The sequence below is a fragment of the Chiroxiphia lanceolata genome, chromosome 4 (genome assembly GCF_009829145.1).
Source record: "Chiroxiphia lanceolata isolate bChiLan1 chromosome 4, bChiLan1.pri, whole genome shotgun sequence".
NCBI lineage: Eukaryota > Metazoa > Chordata > Aves > Passeriformes > Pipridae > Chiroxiphia > Chiroxiphia lanceolata.
Genome location: NC_045640.1, coordinates 46907836 through 46926701, shown reverse-complemented (window position 1 = coordinate 46926701; position 18866 = coordinate 46907836). Strand labels below are relative to the sequence as shown.

The following is an 18866-nucleotide window of genomic DNA, read 5'->3' as shown; positions in this document are numbered from 1 at the left end:
TGTGAAGACACTAATTTTATGATGGGAGAGCTTAGCCTGTGGTTCTTCTTTTCACAGTATGCAGACCTGGGTTCTTCAAAGCTTCACCCCACAGTCCATCCTGCAGCAAATGTCCCCCCCACAGCTACACGCTTGATGAAGCATCCACATCTTGCCTGTGTGAAGAACACTATTTTAGGAAGGAATCAGACCCACCTACAATGGCCTGTACAAGTAAGCATGTGCTTATAGGGTTGTTTTTAATCCTTTCCAACTGTTCCTGTACTGTGATTAGACATTATGATACTAATTAACGTGCTTTTTCAGGCTCTGGACTGGAATTTGAACTAGTCTTGACACACTTGTAATGTCACTGGCTTTGTCAATTGTAATCCCAGTTACACAAGAGGAGACTTTTCAAAACTTTTTGCTTCAAAAGCTGGCATAAGCTGGCATCAAACCCAGAAAGTGTTTTTGTAATGAATCATGCTCCATCTCTTGCCATTGGATCCTGGGCAGACTCAGCTAGCAGCACAGCATTCAGACACAAGTACCAGTGTGGAGTACTCTTGCAGGAGGAATGATGGGCAGTGCTTGTCAGCAGTAGGCAGGGGTAGCATCTACGTGGTCCTGCTTAGTATCATCTCAGCTCATTTTCAGTAAACAAGCAGGGAGGGAGATCTATCTTTCCAGTCTGCCTGGAGATGCTCACTCTTCAGGGTAGTTTAAAACTCTGTGATGGAAACTGCTTCTCCAATCTGCAGTGAAAATGCAGAACCTATGCTCTTTACATAGGGTGAGGGCAGTCTAACAAGCACACTGGAGTACTGGGAGTCCAAGGTGGGATCAGTGTAATCAGAGTCATTAATTTTGTCCTTCCCCTGTTATCTGTGAGCTATCCTGTCACTGTACCTTGAAAGTCTCTTGTTCAGTTTATGTTTCAGATAGTTAGGGCCATAATTTACATGCCCCCAGCCAGTCCTGCTGGTGAGTGCAGCACAGACCTGAGCTGGGTCTGTCATGCTCTGAATGTAATTTTCATGATGCAGAAGGAGTTAAAAGGGACCAAAGAGAACTGAACTACTGGTGCTACTGCAGTATCTAACTACTGCAGTTAGAGCTTCCAAGAAACTTAAACAATGGCGGAAAAAGTAGGTTTATGGGTCCATGCATGCTCAGAGCTGCTGGGCAATGGTGCAGAGGTGACTTCAGTGCTGTTTTTCTTGCATCGTGTCAGCATGGTAGAGGCTTTTTGTGCCTTTCCCAGTGAATACAGGTGTCCTTCCTAGCTTCCCAAGTTTGCATTTCAAAAGGAGGAAGAAAGAGTCCGTTCCTGTAGGAAAGATACTCTTGAAAAGGAAATTGCCCTCGGCAGCTCTCTGCTTGCCTGAAGGAGGCACTTGGAGCAGAATTGGGCCCCTTGAACTCTGCCTTTGATTTTCACCAGGCAAAGGAGCATGAAGCACATGGGTATTGGAAGATGTGCTGCAGGGAAGGAGAAGACAGCCTTAGGCAGCATTGCAGTCACTGGTGCTGTCAGATCTAAGTGGTCTGGGGGATGAGTCATGCAAGCACTTCTCAATTTATTAAATAGGTATGCCGGTGTCTTTTGCAACCATAGCTAGGGTGGGTTACAGCATGAAAAACTTTGATACCAGGGCTTCTTGATGTTCGTTTTGCCCCTTGGCCTGACTTAAAAATCATAAATAATTGAGAGATAGTGTGGTCCAGCATGGTATTGGGAAACACACTGAGCTCTGGAAACACTCATAAAATTGGCTTTTCTGTGCAGACAGAATCAAAGCCAGGAACTGATGGAGAGTTATGCCAGGCTCTGGTATCCACTGTGCCTCCTGCCCACCATTAGTGGTGTTGCTCTCTGCCCCTTCTCAGGATCTAAGGGTATGCATCCAGTCTGTCCTGATGGCGAATTAGCACAGGGAAGGAGCTGCCATCCCTAAACAAGATGCCTATGGCCTGAGCATAGGGCAGGATGTTCAGAGAGGTACAAGCAAGGTTCAAGCATGTCTCTCCCCTAGGTTTCTGATGCAGTTTGAACCCTGTACGTAAAGTCTGTAATTTCCGATTCTGCAAATACCATGGGATTTTGGTTTTATGGCTTTTTTTGTGGGTTTTATACTTATTTACTGGTGATGGTTGGCTAAGTTTGTTAGGTTTTAACATTTGGGTGTTTTGTTTCAGGGTGGGTTTTATTTTTGTTTTGAAAGCTTACTATAAGCTAGTTTAAAGTGCAGGCATGGTGCCTGAAGCTGTGTTAGGATATGGTTTGGCAGGGTACTGAGTGCTTCTGGGGCAGATGAGAGGTTTAATGCTGATCAAGGCACTGCTCAGCTTCTGTTGCCCACTGCAAACCCCGGTGCAGCAGTTGAGGATGTTGCAGCATCTCTGCTGGCATTCATACTTACAACCCCAAAAGCAGGGTGGATTATCTGAGCCTTCTCCATGTGCTTCAGTCACACTCACTTTCCCCATGCATCTTTTCTTAGGATTTTGTCCTAATCCTGCTGTATTTGTGCTGAAGGTGATGAGGAGGGCATGTGCTACACCAGCTCAGGGGTAGAAAATTTTGGTAGGGACAGTAACGAGTAGGTAGCAACACTAACGTTTTAAACCAGTCCAGTTAGATCTGGAAGGCAACATCTCATCATAAACTAAAACACAGGCAAGACAGACTTGAATCATGACTGGTAGGAAAATATTGCAAGGGGTTTTTTAATGTTTTTATTATTTATTACCACTGTCAACTGCTCAGTTAAGTACAGGACAAGGGAGAAATACATTTTTGTTTCATTTTTCCAGTTCCTTAAGTATGGTTTGTAAGTAATGATTGGTAATTTTGAAATTAATAATAATGTGATGCAGTCTGAAATAATTATTGCCCCCCAGAAAAAAAAATGGCTCTGAAGGATATTCCAAAATTCTCTTAATATTATTATGTATCTTCCAGGAAGTAATTGTGCTTTATTTCTTCTTAAATTAAGTAATCCTAGTTTCAGTTCCTTGCACAACATCTCTTTAAAACCAAAACGTAGTTACACCCTTTCTTTTCCCATCACACCTCTGACAAGTAACCCTATTGCTGTTCAGAGCATGTTGGGGAAATATTTGTAGTACTATGACACATGGGACAAAGATTTTATAGTATTTGGTGTAAAACTGTGCTTGCAAAAAGTTTAGAGTTAACTTTGCATGTGTACATATGTATATTTGTACCTTGAGGGTAATTTCTCTTGTAGGTTATTTTTTTTGAAAATATTTACCTCAGTAAATAACAGGTTTGATGTCCATCAAGAAAAAATACCAATATCTTTGCTTTCAGAAATTTACCTCTTGTCACTAAATTGTGGTGCAGAAGCGGTGAATTTTACCTGCTTAGGGTACAAAGTAGCAAACTCAAAAATTATTTATGTATTTTAAAAAATTAGAGGACTAATATCTTTGTCCTTGACAAAAGGAGTTTGGAAATTAAAGGAGACCACCTTAGAAGACCTAGGGCCACCTCTTCTTAAGGTAAAACACCTTTTTGTTCTCCCAGATGGGGTTTAGCCAAGTTCTATCCAAGTACAGTTTCAGGATTCTTCAAGTAGGTCTTGTTAGGTATCTGTAGACTACTAAAGACCTTTCTCTGATGCCCTATGAGAATGCTAATTTTGTAGGTTATGAAGTCCCACTGGCTTTAAACCATTTCCACTGAAGTTCATGTTTGTTAAGCCTTCAAGAAGAGTAGCTGACTTTTCTGTACAAAGCAAGTAAAAACCACTGGTAACTTCACAAAAGTAATAATTTAACCCCCGTTAAAGACACGTTGGCCAGTAAATGTTTCTTGTGCCTGAGTTCTTTATTTTTTCCTAGAGTACTGGCATCAGCAAAAGGGCATTCATCCTTTGAAAGAAAAAAATAGGGCAATTTAACCAGTAAAACATATAAAAAACCCTTGAGTGCAGTATATATAACTCCACACAGCTCCAGTGATGAATGTCATAGTTTCCATTGTGTCAGTACGAGTATGACTGCAGAAGGTAGTACTCACTTGGGCTGTACCTTGATGTCATTAGCTAAATAGCACTGGATCCCCAAGGCACAGCTTGTGATTGGCTTGCTCCTTGTTCATAGTGATCTGAAGAGATCACATAACAAAACAAAGATGGTCTACCATTTCCTAAGCTACCTTAGCTTTTCTCTTCAACTGCTTTTCCTCCAAAGAATAAAAAAATACATCAGGATTATTTATTTCCTCTGTCAGTAAATTTCTCATTGAATCAGAACAGCTTGAGTGCAAATCATGACAGTGTTTCAATTTATCAGTGTTACCAATTGTATAGACTTAGGGGAATAGGAAAGGGAAATAGAAGAAAATGCTTTTGGTTTATAAGGTAATTTCATTTTTGCAACGCTGCCTGTTTTAAATAACAAATCAAGTTTAATTATCACAACAAAACGATGACAGCCTAAGACAGCTTGTTAGGTTCATATGGATCTCTAGCTAATGAAGCTACTTGTCGGACTCTTTTCAAGGAACTGCTCATGGGTTTTGACAGCTTCATTCAAACTGAAAGGAAGTGTGTTGTGTTGCCTTCCCTCAGAAAAATACCAATCTTTGCTGCATAGCTTCTGGTGGTGCTGTGACTAAAATCCATCCCAGCTTGCTTTGATAAATTTCCTCTTTCTTCCTCATTCGTTAGCATTCCCTGAGTACTTAACACGTGGATTTCTTGCATGAGACTCCTGCTTGTCCTTTCACATTGTCTTCAGGGTTTATCTGCAGCTTACCCTTCATCTGCAACATGAGACTGTTAAAAACAAAAAGCTTGCAAGGAAGCAGTCTTGAAGGTGTCTCCAGGTGGGCTTTGCTTGTCCAGCCACAGCCTTTCCCACCAGGATGAAGAAAAACAGCTGACTTTTTGCAAGTGCTCTGGTACCTCTGTAGCAGCTGTTCCTCCTTGGATAGCCTTGCCAGAGCCATGCTGGCATCCTGAGTGGGGAGGCTTGGCAAAATAAGCAAGTGCAGTGTGGCTAACCAACCGTGCTGCAGCTTGGCAGGGACCAAGAAGGCTGCCGTTGAATAGCCAGATATGGCCATGTTTCCAGTGGTCTGTGTAGATCACCATCTGCTTTGGGCTACACTGAGTGTCTCACTGAAGTGTGATTTGGATGCCCAAGCTTAGGTTTCACTGTTGCCAAATAGCTGATGAGAAGAGATGGATACACACAGAGGAAAGATTCGGCGTCTGAGTTGAGTACCTAAGTAGTGCGGAAACCCTAGTGAATATCTTATTTTAGGACCTAGGGCTAGTAATATAGGGGCAGTGGGGTGAAGAGGGGGAATCTTGCCTCTAGTGAAGCCAACAGTGACTTGGACAGAGGAAGAACTTGCTGCTCCCTTTGCAGGAAGAGCAAGGAGAGCACCAGAGGCAATGCCTCAGGGTGGAGCACTCCTCCTGTTGGGTTTGAGGCACCCAGTGTCTTGTCCTCCGACACAGATGACTGTGTCCCATCAGAGACTGCTTGAGGTGAGATGGGAGTGCTCAAAACAAATTCCCTATTTTCCCAGTTCTTCAGGTGCTGCTGCAAATGATCCCTTTGTGCTTTCTGACACATGAGCAATGGAGCATCTCTTTTTAGCTTAGAGAGTAGTAGCAAGCAGGATGACTGATTATACTGTTTTTACCATGTGTTTTTCTCGCTTTACAAACCAGGACCCCCCTCTGCTCCTCGGAGTGCCATCTCAAATGTTAACGAGACTAGTGTCTTTCTGGAATGGATTCCCCCTGCTGATACTGGTGGAAGGAAAGATGTGTCTTATTATATTGCATGCAAGAAGTGCAGCTCACACTCGGGTCTGTGTGAGGCGTGTGGCGGTCATGTCAGGTACCTTCCCCAGCAAACCGGCCTGAAAAACACCTCTGTCATGGTGGTGGATCTACTTGCTCATACAAACTATACCTTTGAAATTGAGGCAGTGAATGGAGTGTCCGACCAGAACCCTGGAGCCCGGCAGTTTGTGTCTGTAAATGTAACCACAAACCAGGCAGGTAAGTGGATCTTCAACCTGGGGAAATGTCTGGGGTGGGAGCCCAAGCCAGTCAGACCCAGTGTGGACCTCCCTTTGGAATGGGTAGAAATCTCCAGCATGGAGAGCTGGACTACGGCCTCTTCAAATATGGGGTGTGGGAGTTGGGGGGTGCTTATGTCTCATAGGTTATAATTACTACAGTCTTCAGTATGTTTCCTTTCAACAGGACACAGTTTTAGGATTTGCGACCTTTTTCTTTTACACTAAACTACTTGAAGATACCTCCACTTCTTTGCATTTTCGTATATCCATCAACTAAACCAGAAAGAAAAGAGCTGCCTTTCCTGTTGAGAAAGAGAAATTTATAAGAGTTCATTTTGGTTACAAATCCCAATGGCTAAAGCATTCTAACTTTGCAAACAGTTTCCCTAAGAAAATTGCTCGAGTCACTTTAGGAAATTTGATCCCTTTTCTACAGTGTGATACTAAAGTGACTGGACTCAGGCTGGTGAGGTACATTGTCACTGCTTCTCCAACAAGGTAGGGCTAAGATGTCACTGCATACTGTGTTCTCGGTTTTGCACTGTACAGGCGGAGATCATGTAGACTGGTTTATTCTTTTGTCCAGGGCTCAGATCTGTCTGCCCTTCCTTTGCCCAGCAGTTGAAAAGAGCTGTCGCTTTGGACACCAGCAGGGAGTTGCCATTGTACCTTTTCACTTGGAAGTGTGATGAGAGGCAAAAACATGATTATATCTCCTTCCAGGCACATCAACACACCAGGCACATCACACAACTTCTGTAAAGCCCCGCAGACTGACCTATCCTTCTTTTGTCCCTCATGCTTTGTGTTTTAGGGTCTCTGCCTACCTGGCTTGCTTCCTGCTATTTAGTTTAGGGCTCTCCAGTGGCATTTATCCACTGTGGACTCCTTCCAGGAATGTGAACTGGTAGCCTTTGGGAGTGTGAGGAACTGTGCTGCCAAATCACTGGAGCCACCCCCTGCCTTCTCCAGACAAGGTAAACCTTGGAAACCTGGTGGGCAATTCAGCATAACAGCTAGACGTAGATTGGCAAATCCTCACTGCAGAGCAGAAAAATGCCAGCTGGAGGAGGGCTGCATTTCATTCCTGCTACCTAGGTGTCTATGCACAGGCTTGGTAGCCAGCAGCAAGAAAATGCAATTGCATTGCACTTCATCAGATACCTGCCCTGGCAATTAAAGTGGATTGTTGAAGTGTTTCAGAAATCGTTCAGATATATCTCAAGGACAGGAAATAAAGGCATGCCAGGGATGCTGCTGATAGATGTGGCATGGAATCTGCTGAAGGAATATTAGAGGATAGCAGTATGACACTGTTGAAGACACCTGTTTAATGCAGATCAGTGGGTGCCACAGTCCTAATGCTGTTTACTATTTTCCCATTGTGAAGGCTGCTGCTAGAAATGCTGTTGTTGGAAAAAGTGTATTTTCCTGTTAGTGGGTTTGCATTGGTATTTCATTGCTGGCATTGGATTTTCCCTGTGTGGCATTAAATCCACATAAACCTCAGCAAACGTAGCTGTACAAGAGGAGATGATACATTGCTGATCAGTGTAGACTGTGAGGAAACGGTCCTGGTTTGTGAGTTATGTCCCAAACTCTCCATAGCTGCAGCAGGATTTATCCACATAGCTGCGCATCCTGTGCATCAGGCCAAGAATAACCCTCTTGCACAGTTATCACCTCCATCCTTGTATTAGAAGGTCTGTTATAGGAAATGGCAACTTGTGACAAATGCAGCTCATGCCAAGGACAGGTGGGTAAGTGTAGCTTCTGGTTAAGTTTCACTGTTTACTCCAGTGGAGTTGCAATCAAGGGAGATACTAATGGATCAAGCCATAAGTGTTTAATTCACTGTGTGGTGTTGAAATTGTATCTGTATGTTCTCATGTTTGATTCAACAGGAGGTTCGATCAAACCACTGTCTAAAGAAAGCAGTGGTGATTGTATTTTGTTGTCTCTCTGTCTGGTCCCACCACTCGTTAAGGAGGAGAGCCAGGCCTGTCTGCTGGAGCTGTAGCATCAAATGTGCTTCCCAGTGATGTGCTCTTTCAACACTCCCTGGGGTGTTCATCAGTTTGTCCATGCCAGAAATAAAGCAGTTGTAAAGAGGGACTTTAGCAAATCAGACAAACTGCCAAGCATGGAAAGTAGGTATCTTTTTAAGGTTCCTCCAAAAAATGTCCTTTGAGGCAAGTAGTGAGGTATGTAGGTATAGTGGTCCGTGCCTGGCCATACCCAGCAATTCTGGATGTCTCTGCAAAAGACTCACCTTCAGCAGTCCTTTCTCAAGTAAGAGCAGACAGGGCACATGGGGCTTCAGGGAGTATCAGCCCACCTACCTTTCTCCTGAAATTACCACCAAGAGGTGCAACTCTGGTGTCTCATCTTTTCCCTCGCACAGGTTTTCTGATGGTGTGATTATATTTTCATGGAAACTGGTTAATGAAGTTGAATCAGTGACAGAAAGCCAACTACAGCAGTAGGAAAAGTCCTGCTACAAGATCTGCTTGCTGCAGAAAATTGAAAAAATGCATGCCATGGGATAGTTTTGGCTGCTGGAGTCCTGCTGGCATGTATGCAGTAACTCAGCACTGCAGAGAAACACCAGAGTCTGTTTTGTTGGTTTGGCTTTTTTCCATCCCAAAAAGACGATGCTCATTTCAGGACTGCAAAAAAATGTGCAGGCAGCAGGATGCTGGGAACACCACCTTTTCTGGGCACAGGAACTTTTGGCAGCAGAAACTGCCTCTGGTTTGGACTCTCAAAGGGATTACTTCCTGAAAAAAAATATGGTTTTCTCCAAAATAATTTGTCCTCCTTCATCTCTCCACTGTTTTAAATAATGAGTAAAAGATTTGGCACTGGCAATCAGACTGGCATTTTCAGACTGATGTAATTTTCCTCTGAACTTTTGAAATCAGATTTGGAAATACAGCAAGGAAACAGTAGAATTTTATGCACAAGAAGAGGCTGATAGCTACTATCATTCAGTGACCTCAGTACTTGTGGACCTGACAGTACTTGGGATGGGACTGATCCATGCAGGACACAGTGGCCGTAGGCTCCAGATACAGTACTAGTTTCCCTGTCACCCTCTTGCAATTCCCAAACCTCTGTTGTTTCTGTGGGATTTTGCAGGTGCTTTTCTACTAGAAAACATGTCTAGAAAGGGTGAGCAATGCCACAAGCCAGGAGAGACAGAAATTTCTCTGTCCTGCATTGTGACTACCCTAGAGCTGCAGCAGGCAGAGGACCTTATTCCCTTTGTAGGCATGAGTTGACCCAAGCATGGTTCTTCCCTATAGGATTGCTGCAAAGTACGTGTCCAAGGGACTTCTCAGCACAGATGGCAAGGAGCCATCTGTAATGCAGTCTCACAGCATGTTAGAAAGTGTGCCTCATGCACGTGGGCTGGAGCACAGTGAATAATTCATAAGTGGCAATGATAGGATTGAGTTAGCCATCCTTTTCTTGTTCATGGTTTTGTTTAAGTTTTCATATTTTTGAAACTTCCACCTGTTTAAACGGTTTCCAGAGAGCAGTCTGTGTGTATGGCTAATATTGAAGTTTGCTTTTCAAGTGACAACTGCATGACTTTTTTTTTCTGAGTGATTTCACCAAGCTGGATGATTAAGGTATGCTGTCGCTCTAGACAGAGATGTGCATCTCCCTTGAGGTCTTTTATCTGCCCTGTATACAGAAAGCACCTACCATGACGTCTTGGTCAGAGACGTGTGTCTTGTAATGGGTCCATGGGGAGCAAGCACTTGGGATTCATGGTTGCCTGCATGCCCGTTGTATCATCGCAGGAACACACTGGAAAGATGCAACGTTTAAAACCTTTCTAGGCTTAAAACCTGCTAAGAGTATTCACTTTAAGCCAGCCTAAACAGCTGGGCAATTTTCTTTGCTTTTGATGTCAGCAACTTCCATGCTGGGTATGGCTTCAGGCACGGAACTAGCCTGGAGGTGGGGGGTATGAGAGTGGGGCAGTTTTCCTGCTGGCATCCCAAATGCCACAGACTCCTTTACACTTAAAGACCTTCTCTGTGTGTGTTTTCAGATAAACCCCCTGCCTGTTTGCTGTTTGAAAAGTCAGAAGCCAGTGTTCAATCCCCTTCTGTGACCTATATGATATTTTTGAGCCTTCTGGACAAGGAGGAGAAAAAAGATACAGATGTGCTTGCTAGCAGAGGAGGAGTTAATGTGGCTAAAGCCTCAAGGAGTCTGCATGCCTGAGGCCAAACCAGAGATACAAGTTACATCCTGTGGTACAGCAATGCTGTTTAAGCAAAGGTGTTGGAGAACAGAACCTGACAACCCATACTGCTGCCTGGGAAACATGGCTGGGTTCTTACTTGACCAAAAGTACCACTAGATACTTGGAGCAATTGGAAGGCTCTTGGAGCAGGGAAGTATGCTAAGCACCATGATCCTTACTCTGATTGTGCAGTCAGGGATGCTGCAGTGGAGGGGAGCACAGGAGAAGGTTTTTTCCTTAGCAGTCAGGGTGTTTGCAGTCTTTGGAAAGCAGCCAAGGGCAATTCAGAAAGGGAAACCTGCAACATAGAGCTTGTTGCAATCTTACGTCAGCATCTGCATGCTCTTGAAACCAATAGACTGCAGCCCTGCATAGTCTGGGAAGAAAACATCAGAAAATGAGTCAAGCGATGGCTGTGCTGAAAATCATGTTTTGAGAGATTGCTTTTGGAAACGGATGGGTTCAAGTCCTGTAACAGTCATGGCCTGATTCTTCCAACTTTAAAGTCTCACAGTCTTGTATGGTTTGGCTTGGGGAAGGGAACAGCTTTCTTATTTTCTTTAGGAATAACAAAAAATTTCCCAGAGGATGCTCCAGTAGATGTAGCATGTTGCACCATATTGCATCTCACACAAGAAGCAAGACTGGTTTTGCAGCATTACTGTTCAGCCAGGCTGACTTAGGGCCTGCAAAAGCTCAAGCAGGTGCTTACTTTTGGAAAACTCCCTTTCCACTACCAGCGTGGTGAGCAGGGCTTGCCTTTAAACATCCATCGTAATAGTACTCAATCCACTGAGCTGCATCATCTTCCCAGCAATGGTCAATAGTGGATACCATAGAAAGGTATGAGCACAAGGCAGACATGTACCAATGCTTCCCTAGAGCGCTCTCCAACCTCTGGGGACCACCTCTTTGTGCTTTTTTAGCCCTTAATGGATTTTTCTCGCATGACTTTGTCTAATCATTTTATGAACTCCAAGAAAATTTTAACGGCTGCAGGCAATCCTTTATGAATTTGGTATGTCTGGTAGTTTAAATTGTGCTTTAGATTCATGTTGGCCAGAAAGGAGCTATTAGTGGCATAAATAGAGGGTTTAAGGTTTGCAATTGCCCATCTATTCGGAAAGCACTGCCATTTAGAGATGCCATATTAGCTTCCAGTGTGTTAACACAGGTATTGCAGCATTTAACCTATAAAGATGTATTTTTAAAAGCAAAAGTAGTCTTCCATACCAGGATAGGTGAATACAGGGGTATTTTAATATGCAGAGGTAAACCAGTACTGCCTCAAAGACCATGGTCTCTATTTAAAGCTGAGTGCACCCTGCGCTACCCCTTGCAGCAGGATCTTTCTGCTGGCTGTGAACACCCTTCATGTCTAGGGAGATGTGAAAATGAGTGTTGAACTGCTAGTGAGGGTTCAGGCAGCAGGAGAGGATAATTTCATTTGTGAAGTTCCATGCACATGCTGGTAATCAGCTTCAAGAAGTATTTTGGTGTATTTTTGAAACGTGGTCACATGCAATCAGAGTATGCAATCACAGGTTGTTAAAAACCAAACACACTGGCAGAAGAAAGTAAAACCTGAAAGCCAGTGTTATACAAAAGGTTTATTGTTTGATTTGACATTTCCTTTTTTTGTGATGGCTGAATTTATTCTGAATGCAAAATCTTCATCCAGCATCCTATTCCAGAATCATGAGTTCACCCCAGCCCAGATGGCTGGGTGTCTGCTACCAAATGAATTATGGATCAGATGAATATTTTACAGTTTTATTTATAACTCCCCAATCAGTAATTGCTACTTTTTCGTAGTTTGTTATAAGTTTTTTTGTTATACTTTGCATATTAGAAATACATGCTTGAATATTGAAAGAAGTCTTTGGAATATGAAAAAAAAATTCCCCAAATTACAATATGACTTTTACTTAGAGGTCATTTTTATTCTTGAAGTATGTGAGACAACCCCACTGTTGATATATGAGGACATTAAAAGATGAAATAAAAACCATTTCCTGCATCTACTGACAGACCTTTCAATTTTGACATGAAATTAAAACATCTTATTTATAGATGAAAATAAAAATAGTAAGAAGCAGTTGTCCCTATCCACCCTCCTCCTGAAAAAAGGAAAAAGGCAGATGCTGAAGATCTCGTTATGAGATTCAACTGATGACATCCATTGCATTGTGTGCAGTAGGGTGCAGGTTTTACCATCTCCAGGTGGCAGTGAGACAAATATCTTTATGGTAAAGCGATTAGTCTCATTCAAAGCATGGTACTTGGGAGACAGTTGCATAAGATACAAAAAAGCAAATGCCAGGTTACCCCTGGCAAAAATTAATCTATGGACTGCACCTGGATGATGCCATACAGCTGGGTGTGGGGGAGCAAGAGATGCCCAAAATACTCTGTTTGAGGTGCTGCATCCAACGGGATTGACACTGGTTGCTCTGTAACACTGCAGAGCCACTGGAATCACCACCAGCAATGTAGCCTCAGGCTTGAGGTAGAGTAGCAGGTATTGAGTAGTCTGAGTCTCAGTGTTTTAGAGGTGTATGAGTAGCAAATACTAATATATTCCAACAAGCATAGAGCAGGCCATGCTGCAATCAGATGTTGTAAGAGCTTCACGAGGTCAGAGCTGTAAGAAACTTGGGCAGAGTGCTACTCATGTTACATTACAAGAGTGATAGTGCTGGTTTAAAATTTTATTTCCCGTTTTGCTGCCATATTTTTAAATGATTGCCAAGTAATCTTATATTAATCTAATTCTAATCACCTTAAAACACAGTCTTCAGGGCCGAGGAGTTCTCTTTGTATTGTGCTGAGCACAGTACTTGGCAGAGAACAAAAGTAAAGCATCTGAAATGGTTTCACTGCCCAGATGACATCAATTTATAGATTTTTTTTTTCCCCATGAATGTTGCTTTTAAATTTCACTGCTAATAAAATCCTATTTAGCTCTTTAGTCTCAGTATGCAAACTGATAATTCCTATATCTGATATGTTATTTCTCTGATTTTAGCATTAAAAGTAGTTTTACATTTGTAACAGTCTACATAGACGATACTTCTGAAAGTACTCTTAAGACACCAGGACTCCAAAATCGCCAAAAGAGAATGTAAAAATACTTTCATCGCTGTTACAGAAATAGCAGTGGACTTGTAGGCATTTAATAAACATCCCACTTGTTCTCTGACTGTGGTTTCTTTACCACACCAAGTAAGCTCTTTATAGTAATCTCCCTCAAAAGTTAAATATAACAGTGGAGGAACCAGAATAGTTTGAACATTTGTGTTTCAGTAGTTGTGCATTGAGCGAGCTGTGCTATAGAAACACGGCTCAGAGTATGGCAACTTTCTCCTTTCCCATGCAGCTGCCATGCTGATAATATGATTTGAATGAGCGTGAAGGTGTAAGTACATGCATGGCAGTGTGTACACATTTGTGTGTGTATGAACATGAAGGACACATGCCAGACAGAAGACAGAGGTTACCCACCCTTGTTTTATGTGAGTATCTGTGCCAGCTTGGTAAAGCTCAGACAGTTCAAATGCCCTTCACTCTTTCTGTCCTCATGCCAAATTGCTTGCTAACTGAGCCCGCATTTGAATGGGAGGGGGGGCTCTCTGTGCTGCAAGGCCACCTGGCAATTCTCTGGCCCTATTTTCCTTCTGTCTGTTTTCTTTTACCTTGAGCCTGACCCCTCCTTAATATGCAGTTTGTAATTTATCTATTTATTTATTCATTTTATTCATTGGGCCAGATATTTTTCCCCTTTGTTGCTGTTGCACCTGGTGTCTGCATCCACAAAACAGGCTGGCTTCTGCATCCCAGGGAAGATTTTGGTGTATCAAAACTGAGCTCCAACTCACAATGTGCATGAATTACAGGTTCCCAGTTAGAATTTTACAGTATCAGGCTGAAATGCTTTTCTCCCCTGGATTGCTTCTCATTGGAGAGGTGTGTTTCAGTGAGGCTTGGAAGGTTTTTTCACATCTTCTACTGTGGTTGCTATTACAATACACTTCAACAGCAAACCCCTTGCTCATTCCATGAAAGATGTCCAAAATGCTAATTCCAGCACTTATATTTCTTGCAAAGGGTTAATGTAATAGGAATGGTAGGGCTGGCTAATGCTTTATCCCAGTTTCCTGCCCCTTCTTTTTCCTGAGGGTGGGCCACGGGGACACACAACAGGGAAGGGAGAGCTCTACCTGAAGAGCCAAGAGCAGCCCCAAGGTGACAGACAACCCAGCAATAAACTGTATTTCTCCCACAGCAGCTGGGCCAAAGTTCAGCTACATGCAAATACTACAAAAAGCTCAAGAGTTGGAAGGTTTTAATTAAAACCCACTTCAGATGTGCTCGTTTGCTGGCATGATGGAATGCTTTCTGCATCGCTTGGTCCTGGAGGAACAGTCCTGATCAAAGCAAGTAACTAATGGGATTTCCAGCTAGATCAGGACAATAGAAATCACCAGAAGGAAAGTGTTATTATTTATTTATTTTCCTTCTTCGGGCTTGATAATTTTTAAGAATATGGGCTCTGATCAAAAGGCCCTGTACAAATCAGTGCAGAACACCCACTGGCTATGGTGGCGCTGGGTGAGGGGTTTTCTGCTGCAATGTAGCAAGCTGGGGCAATTCATTGCTCTTTGCTGAGAGGTGCTGAGCACTTTGGATTGATCCTGTAAGTGCTTTGGCACGGGCAAGCCTTGGAAAGAGCACCACTCCATGGAAATGGATGGAAAAATTTGCAAGTTCTCTTACGCATTTGGCAAAATCTGCCCTGTGGGTTTTGACCAGGGGTGGTGGGTGCGTCAAGTGTTAGAAGGGGCCTTTTGCTCCTGGCTCCTTAGCTCTACAGGGCCTTTAAGAGGGAGAGACAACGATACCTTAAAAGTAGATTTGGAGAATTGGGAGGAAAATGCCAGTGGAGGGCACTAGCACTACTTACTGCCTTCCCAGGAATAATACACAGTGCAATTGCCCACCGTGCTTCTGCATCCTGCTGTGTAAAACTTGTGCATCTTTGTTCTGTGACCCTAAATGAGATGAAAGGAAGCAAAGCTGAATCAGGTAAAAGCAAAAAACTGGGTTTGTCCTCCCTCCTTCAGTTTGCAAGGGTTTATGGGACCCTGTGTGCTATTTCTTCACAACTCCTTTCCAGCTTTCTGCAATCTGCCTGAATCCAAGGAGAGAAAGTGCTGCTCAGCCAAGTAGATTATTAAATGTTCTATTTCCTGAGTTGTCTTTCACACAGTTCAGCATTAGTGTGCCTTATTATGGGGGACTGATCTGCACCGCACCATTATCCTGTCATCTGCAGAGCTCTGCCTTCCCTACGGTGGGTTCCTGCCTTGGATCATTAAACCACGCAGCCCTGTGGTTCTGCCTTGTTCTCTGGGGGGTGGCACCAAAAGCATGAAATTGCTTGCTGACCTTGCTGAAGACTTACAGCATGAGCCTTTAAACACCTGGCCATGCAAGGACAGTTTCCACAGAAAGGTGCTCTCACCCAGTTCAGTAAACTGGAAGACTATAACTGCAGAAATTACTGGGGTATTTAATTTATTGTACATCACTTAGTACCAGGTGCTTCTTGGCCTCTGCAAGGAGATGGAAAGGAGCTGGAGGATGACTGGGCAAGGATGCACATGAGGGCACAGACCCAACTCCACCTTGTGCAAAATTGCAGACAGCAACTAGCAAAGCTGAGTGTGCATGAAGGACTAAATGACCAGTGTTCTCCACAGAGGTGATGCACCCTCTGCCGTATGTTGGCTGAAGCTTCAAGGGGGACTTCTGCCAGAGTCACATAGCCCTGAGGGCTTTGAGTGCTGTTTGCAACTCTTGCAGAACATCTCTATAAAACAAACCAAATCCCCGTAAAGTAGTCCGGCAGTTGATAATGTAGCTTGTGCTCTAATAGCAGTTGTGCATCTGTTGTGGCCTCACACTCTTCTTGTTATCTTCTGATTATGGTCAATGAATGAGAACTGCTATTTTAAATTCAGTTTGCACAGTGTCCAGTTCTTCATTTAGAACAAAATATGGACAGTAAATACATGCCCATTATGCAAATGAATGCAGTAAATAAATGCTAGTTGGCTCAGCTTTCTTGTATCCAGACCTGATGGATACAGCATAATTGGAAGGGGTGCCTCATGTCAGTAAATTGCTATTTCATTTCCTAAAACTTATGCACTGCCTTCATCAGGGAGGTTTTTCAGTGATCTGGTTCATTGATGGGGAAATGGAGGCATGGAGGTGTGGTGTGACAGGCTAGAGGGCACACACCAGGGCTGGGGCTTTTGCTGCTCCTCTGCCCCTGCTAAGCCCTTCCCATAGGGCTAGAGCCCTAAGATGCATTGGAGGTGTTTCCTAACTTGTTTGCCAAACTAACTTAAGAGCAGATAAGAAGCTTGTAAGAGTCCACTAGACTGTTGGGGTTGGGCTTGTTTTTTCTGAACTGGTTTCAGTATTACTGTGGTTTCAGTTTCATTGCAGTATGAAAGATAGAAATGTCAGTCATCAGTGTATTTATCTGAAGCATTTAGTGAGCTAAAGTGTGCTGAATAGCTTGGGGAAAAGTGTGACATGGGGTCTGTTTGCTCCCAAATCTCAATTGCAATAGTGAAAGTTCCCTCCTTTCGTCTTTTGCACTGTCTGTCAGGAAAGACAGTCTTTGATCCAAGTCCAGCTGAGTGCAAGGTGTTACCTGCAATACATCTGGTTGGTGAACTGTGCTTTGTCTGCTAAAAAGGAAGTTGTTAGTAATGTGGCAGTGTCCATTCCAAGTGGTTGCAAATTCCAGTGCCCAGGTGATTAAATGTGACTAAAATCCCTATCATTTTGACTTGATATCCAGCAAGTGAGTAACTGATACCTGTTCAGTAAATACAGTTGAGTTTTATTTGGCCTTTGGCAGTAATAGTATTTAGCCTGGCTTGGCAACTGTTCACTGATGAAGGTCCAAAAAAAGCACTTAGCAAAATCAAGCGATAGCAGTAATGAAGTGCTAAAGACACTGGCACTTTGTTTAGCCGCTTGAGAGATTAGCAAAGATTTCAGCGGCTCCTCCTTGTTTCTCTGCTTCTCTTAACTTTTAACATGGATCATGAGCCCGTCTGCCAGGGACTAGTGAGGGGGCTGCCTCCCATCCAGGGGCATCACGGCACAGGGGCTGTGTCAGGCTGTCCTCTGCTCCCGGTCCCCATGGCTAAGCCCCAGGCAGGTGCTTGAGGGCCTGTGCCAGGGGTTTGATGGAAGAATATCCGAATATCTGAAGTGTGGGGCTATCAGGTCTTCTGCCTCCCTGTCTCCAGTTCCAGCTATTCTGTCTCACAGAAGTGATGATGTGCTTCTGGGGACGAGGCATACACGTGGCTCATAAATCACTGGACCATGGAAGTTCTATGCACTTGGCCCTAGTAGGAGGAGTGCTCTGGCATGCACAGCAGCCACCTTCTCACTTTGACATGAGAGTGCTTGAAAACTTCAGAGATGCCACAAGTCAGACGATTTTACAGCTGCTGTTTGGCTGAGTCTAGTAGTGTTTTTCTGTCTGAGAGAAGCAGCAGCTACTTTTCAGAGAGCAAATGAAGGCACCTGTTGGGTTAACTGAGCTTTATTCAGTCCCCAGGCTGCATTGCACAACCTTTAGGGCCCAAAGGAGTCTTTGAAGTACCATTGAATTTCATTGTTAATGTCTCAGTCATTTACTGTGAATGGAAAAGGGTATTTTTTTTCACTCGCAGGCACGAATAAACTCTCTAAATTGCAAGAAATAATCCCTCTTAAAGGAGAGTTGAAAGTGGTGTCTTTTAATGTAAGAAACCTGGTGCCTAGCTGTACCTAGGACTGTTACAGCTCTTCTCAAAAGCACTGGATTTTGCTCAGTGATTAGAAACAAAATAAATCAAATTAAAGGAAAGGAGCCAATGACAGGGTGATACATGTGTCAGAGAAGGAGAGGGAGTGGTGAAGGAAAAGTACCTAATGTGGATGACTTTAATTATGTGGAAGGTGGGAAGATTGACTTCCCCATCCTGAGTGGAGTGTGTGAGAAGATACATTAGGCTATATTCTATCAGAGGTTGATGAGGTCTTCTCGAAGATGTTAGTAGTTACTTGGAAGAAAAAAGGTGCACTTGCTGGCAGTATTTATGAGGGCTTTAATTACGCATCACAGACTGAGTTCCAGTTAGAAGGGAAAGGGGGGGTGGGAAGAGGAAAGAAAAGATGTACAGACTGTTAAGAGCACGATGATAAATCCATGGCTACGGATAACGGTAAACAAGGTAACTGTACGTCATGGTATCATTTGCACACTTATTTTTTAGGTGCTTGTTCCAACTTCCGTACCACCCCCATCACAAGCAAAATGCTTATAAAGGGGTCAGAGACAGGCTTTCATTACTCATCTTCCAAGATGGAAGGCAAAGAGCATTTACAATTGCTGTGATATAGGGCTGTTACCTTTTTTTTTTCTTTTTGCTAAATCATTAACCATGTCATAAAGCAGCACTCCAGAAAAGG

At 43.4% G+C, this 18866-nt stretch overlaps 1 protein-coding gene across 10 annotated transcripts in view; it reads left to right on the top strand.

Moving 5' to 3' along the window:
* The window catches only part of EPHA5 (EPH receptor A5), a 202123-nt gene that overhangs the window by 111119 nt on the left and 72138 nt on the right, over positions 1-18866 (top strand). For 6 of the 10 annotated variants that reach the window (XM_032685831.1, XM_032685827.1, XM_032685830.1 and 3 more), the window contains exons 4-5: positions 58-213; positions 5697-6032. The exons of 2 other annotated variants lie outside the window; for them this stretch is intronic. In XM_032685831.1, the coding sequence (XP_032541722.1) occupies positions 58-213; positions 5697-6032 (492 nt within the window). The remainder of the gene's footprint in view (positions 1-57; positions 214-5696; positions 6033-18866) is intronic. 2 more of the 10 variants (XM_032685832.1, XM_032685833.1) reach the window with 1 other exon arrangement.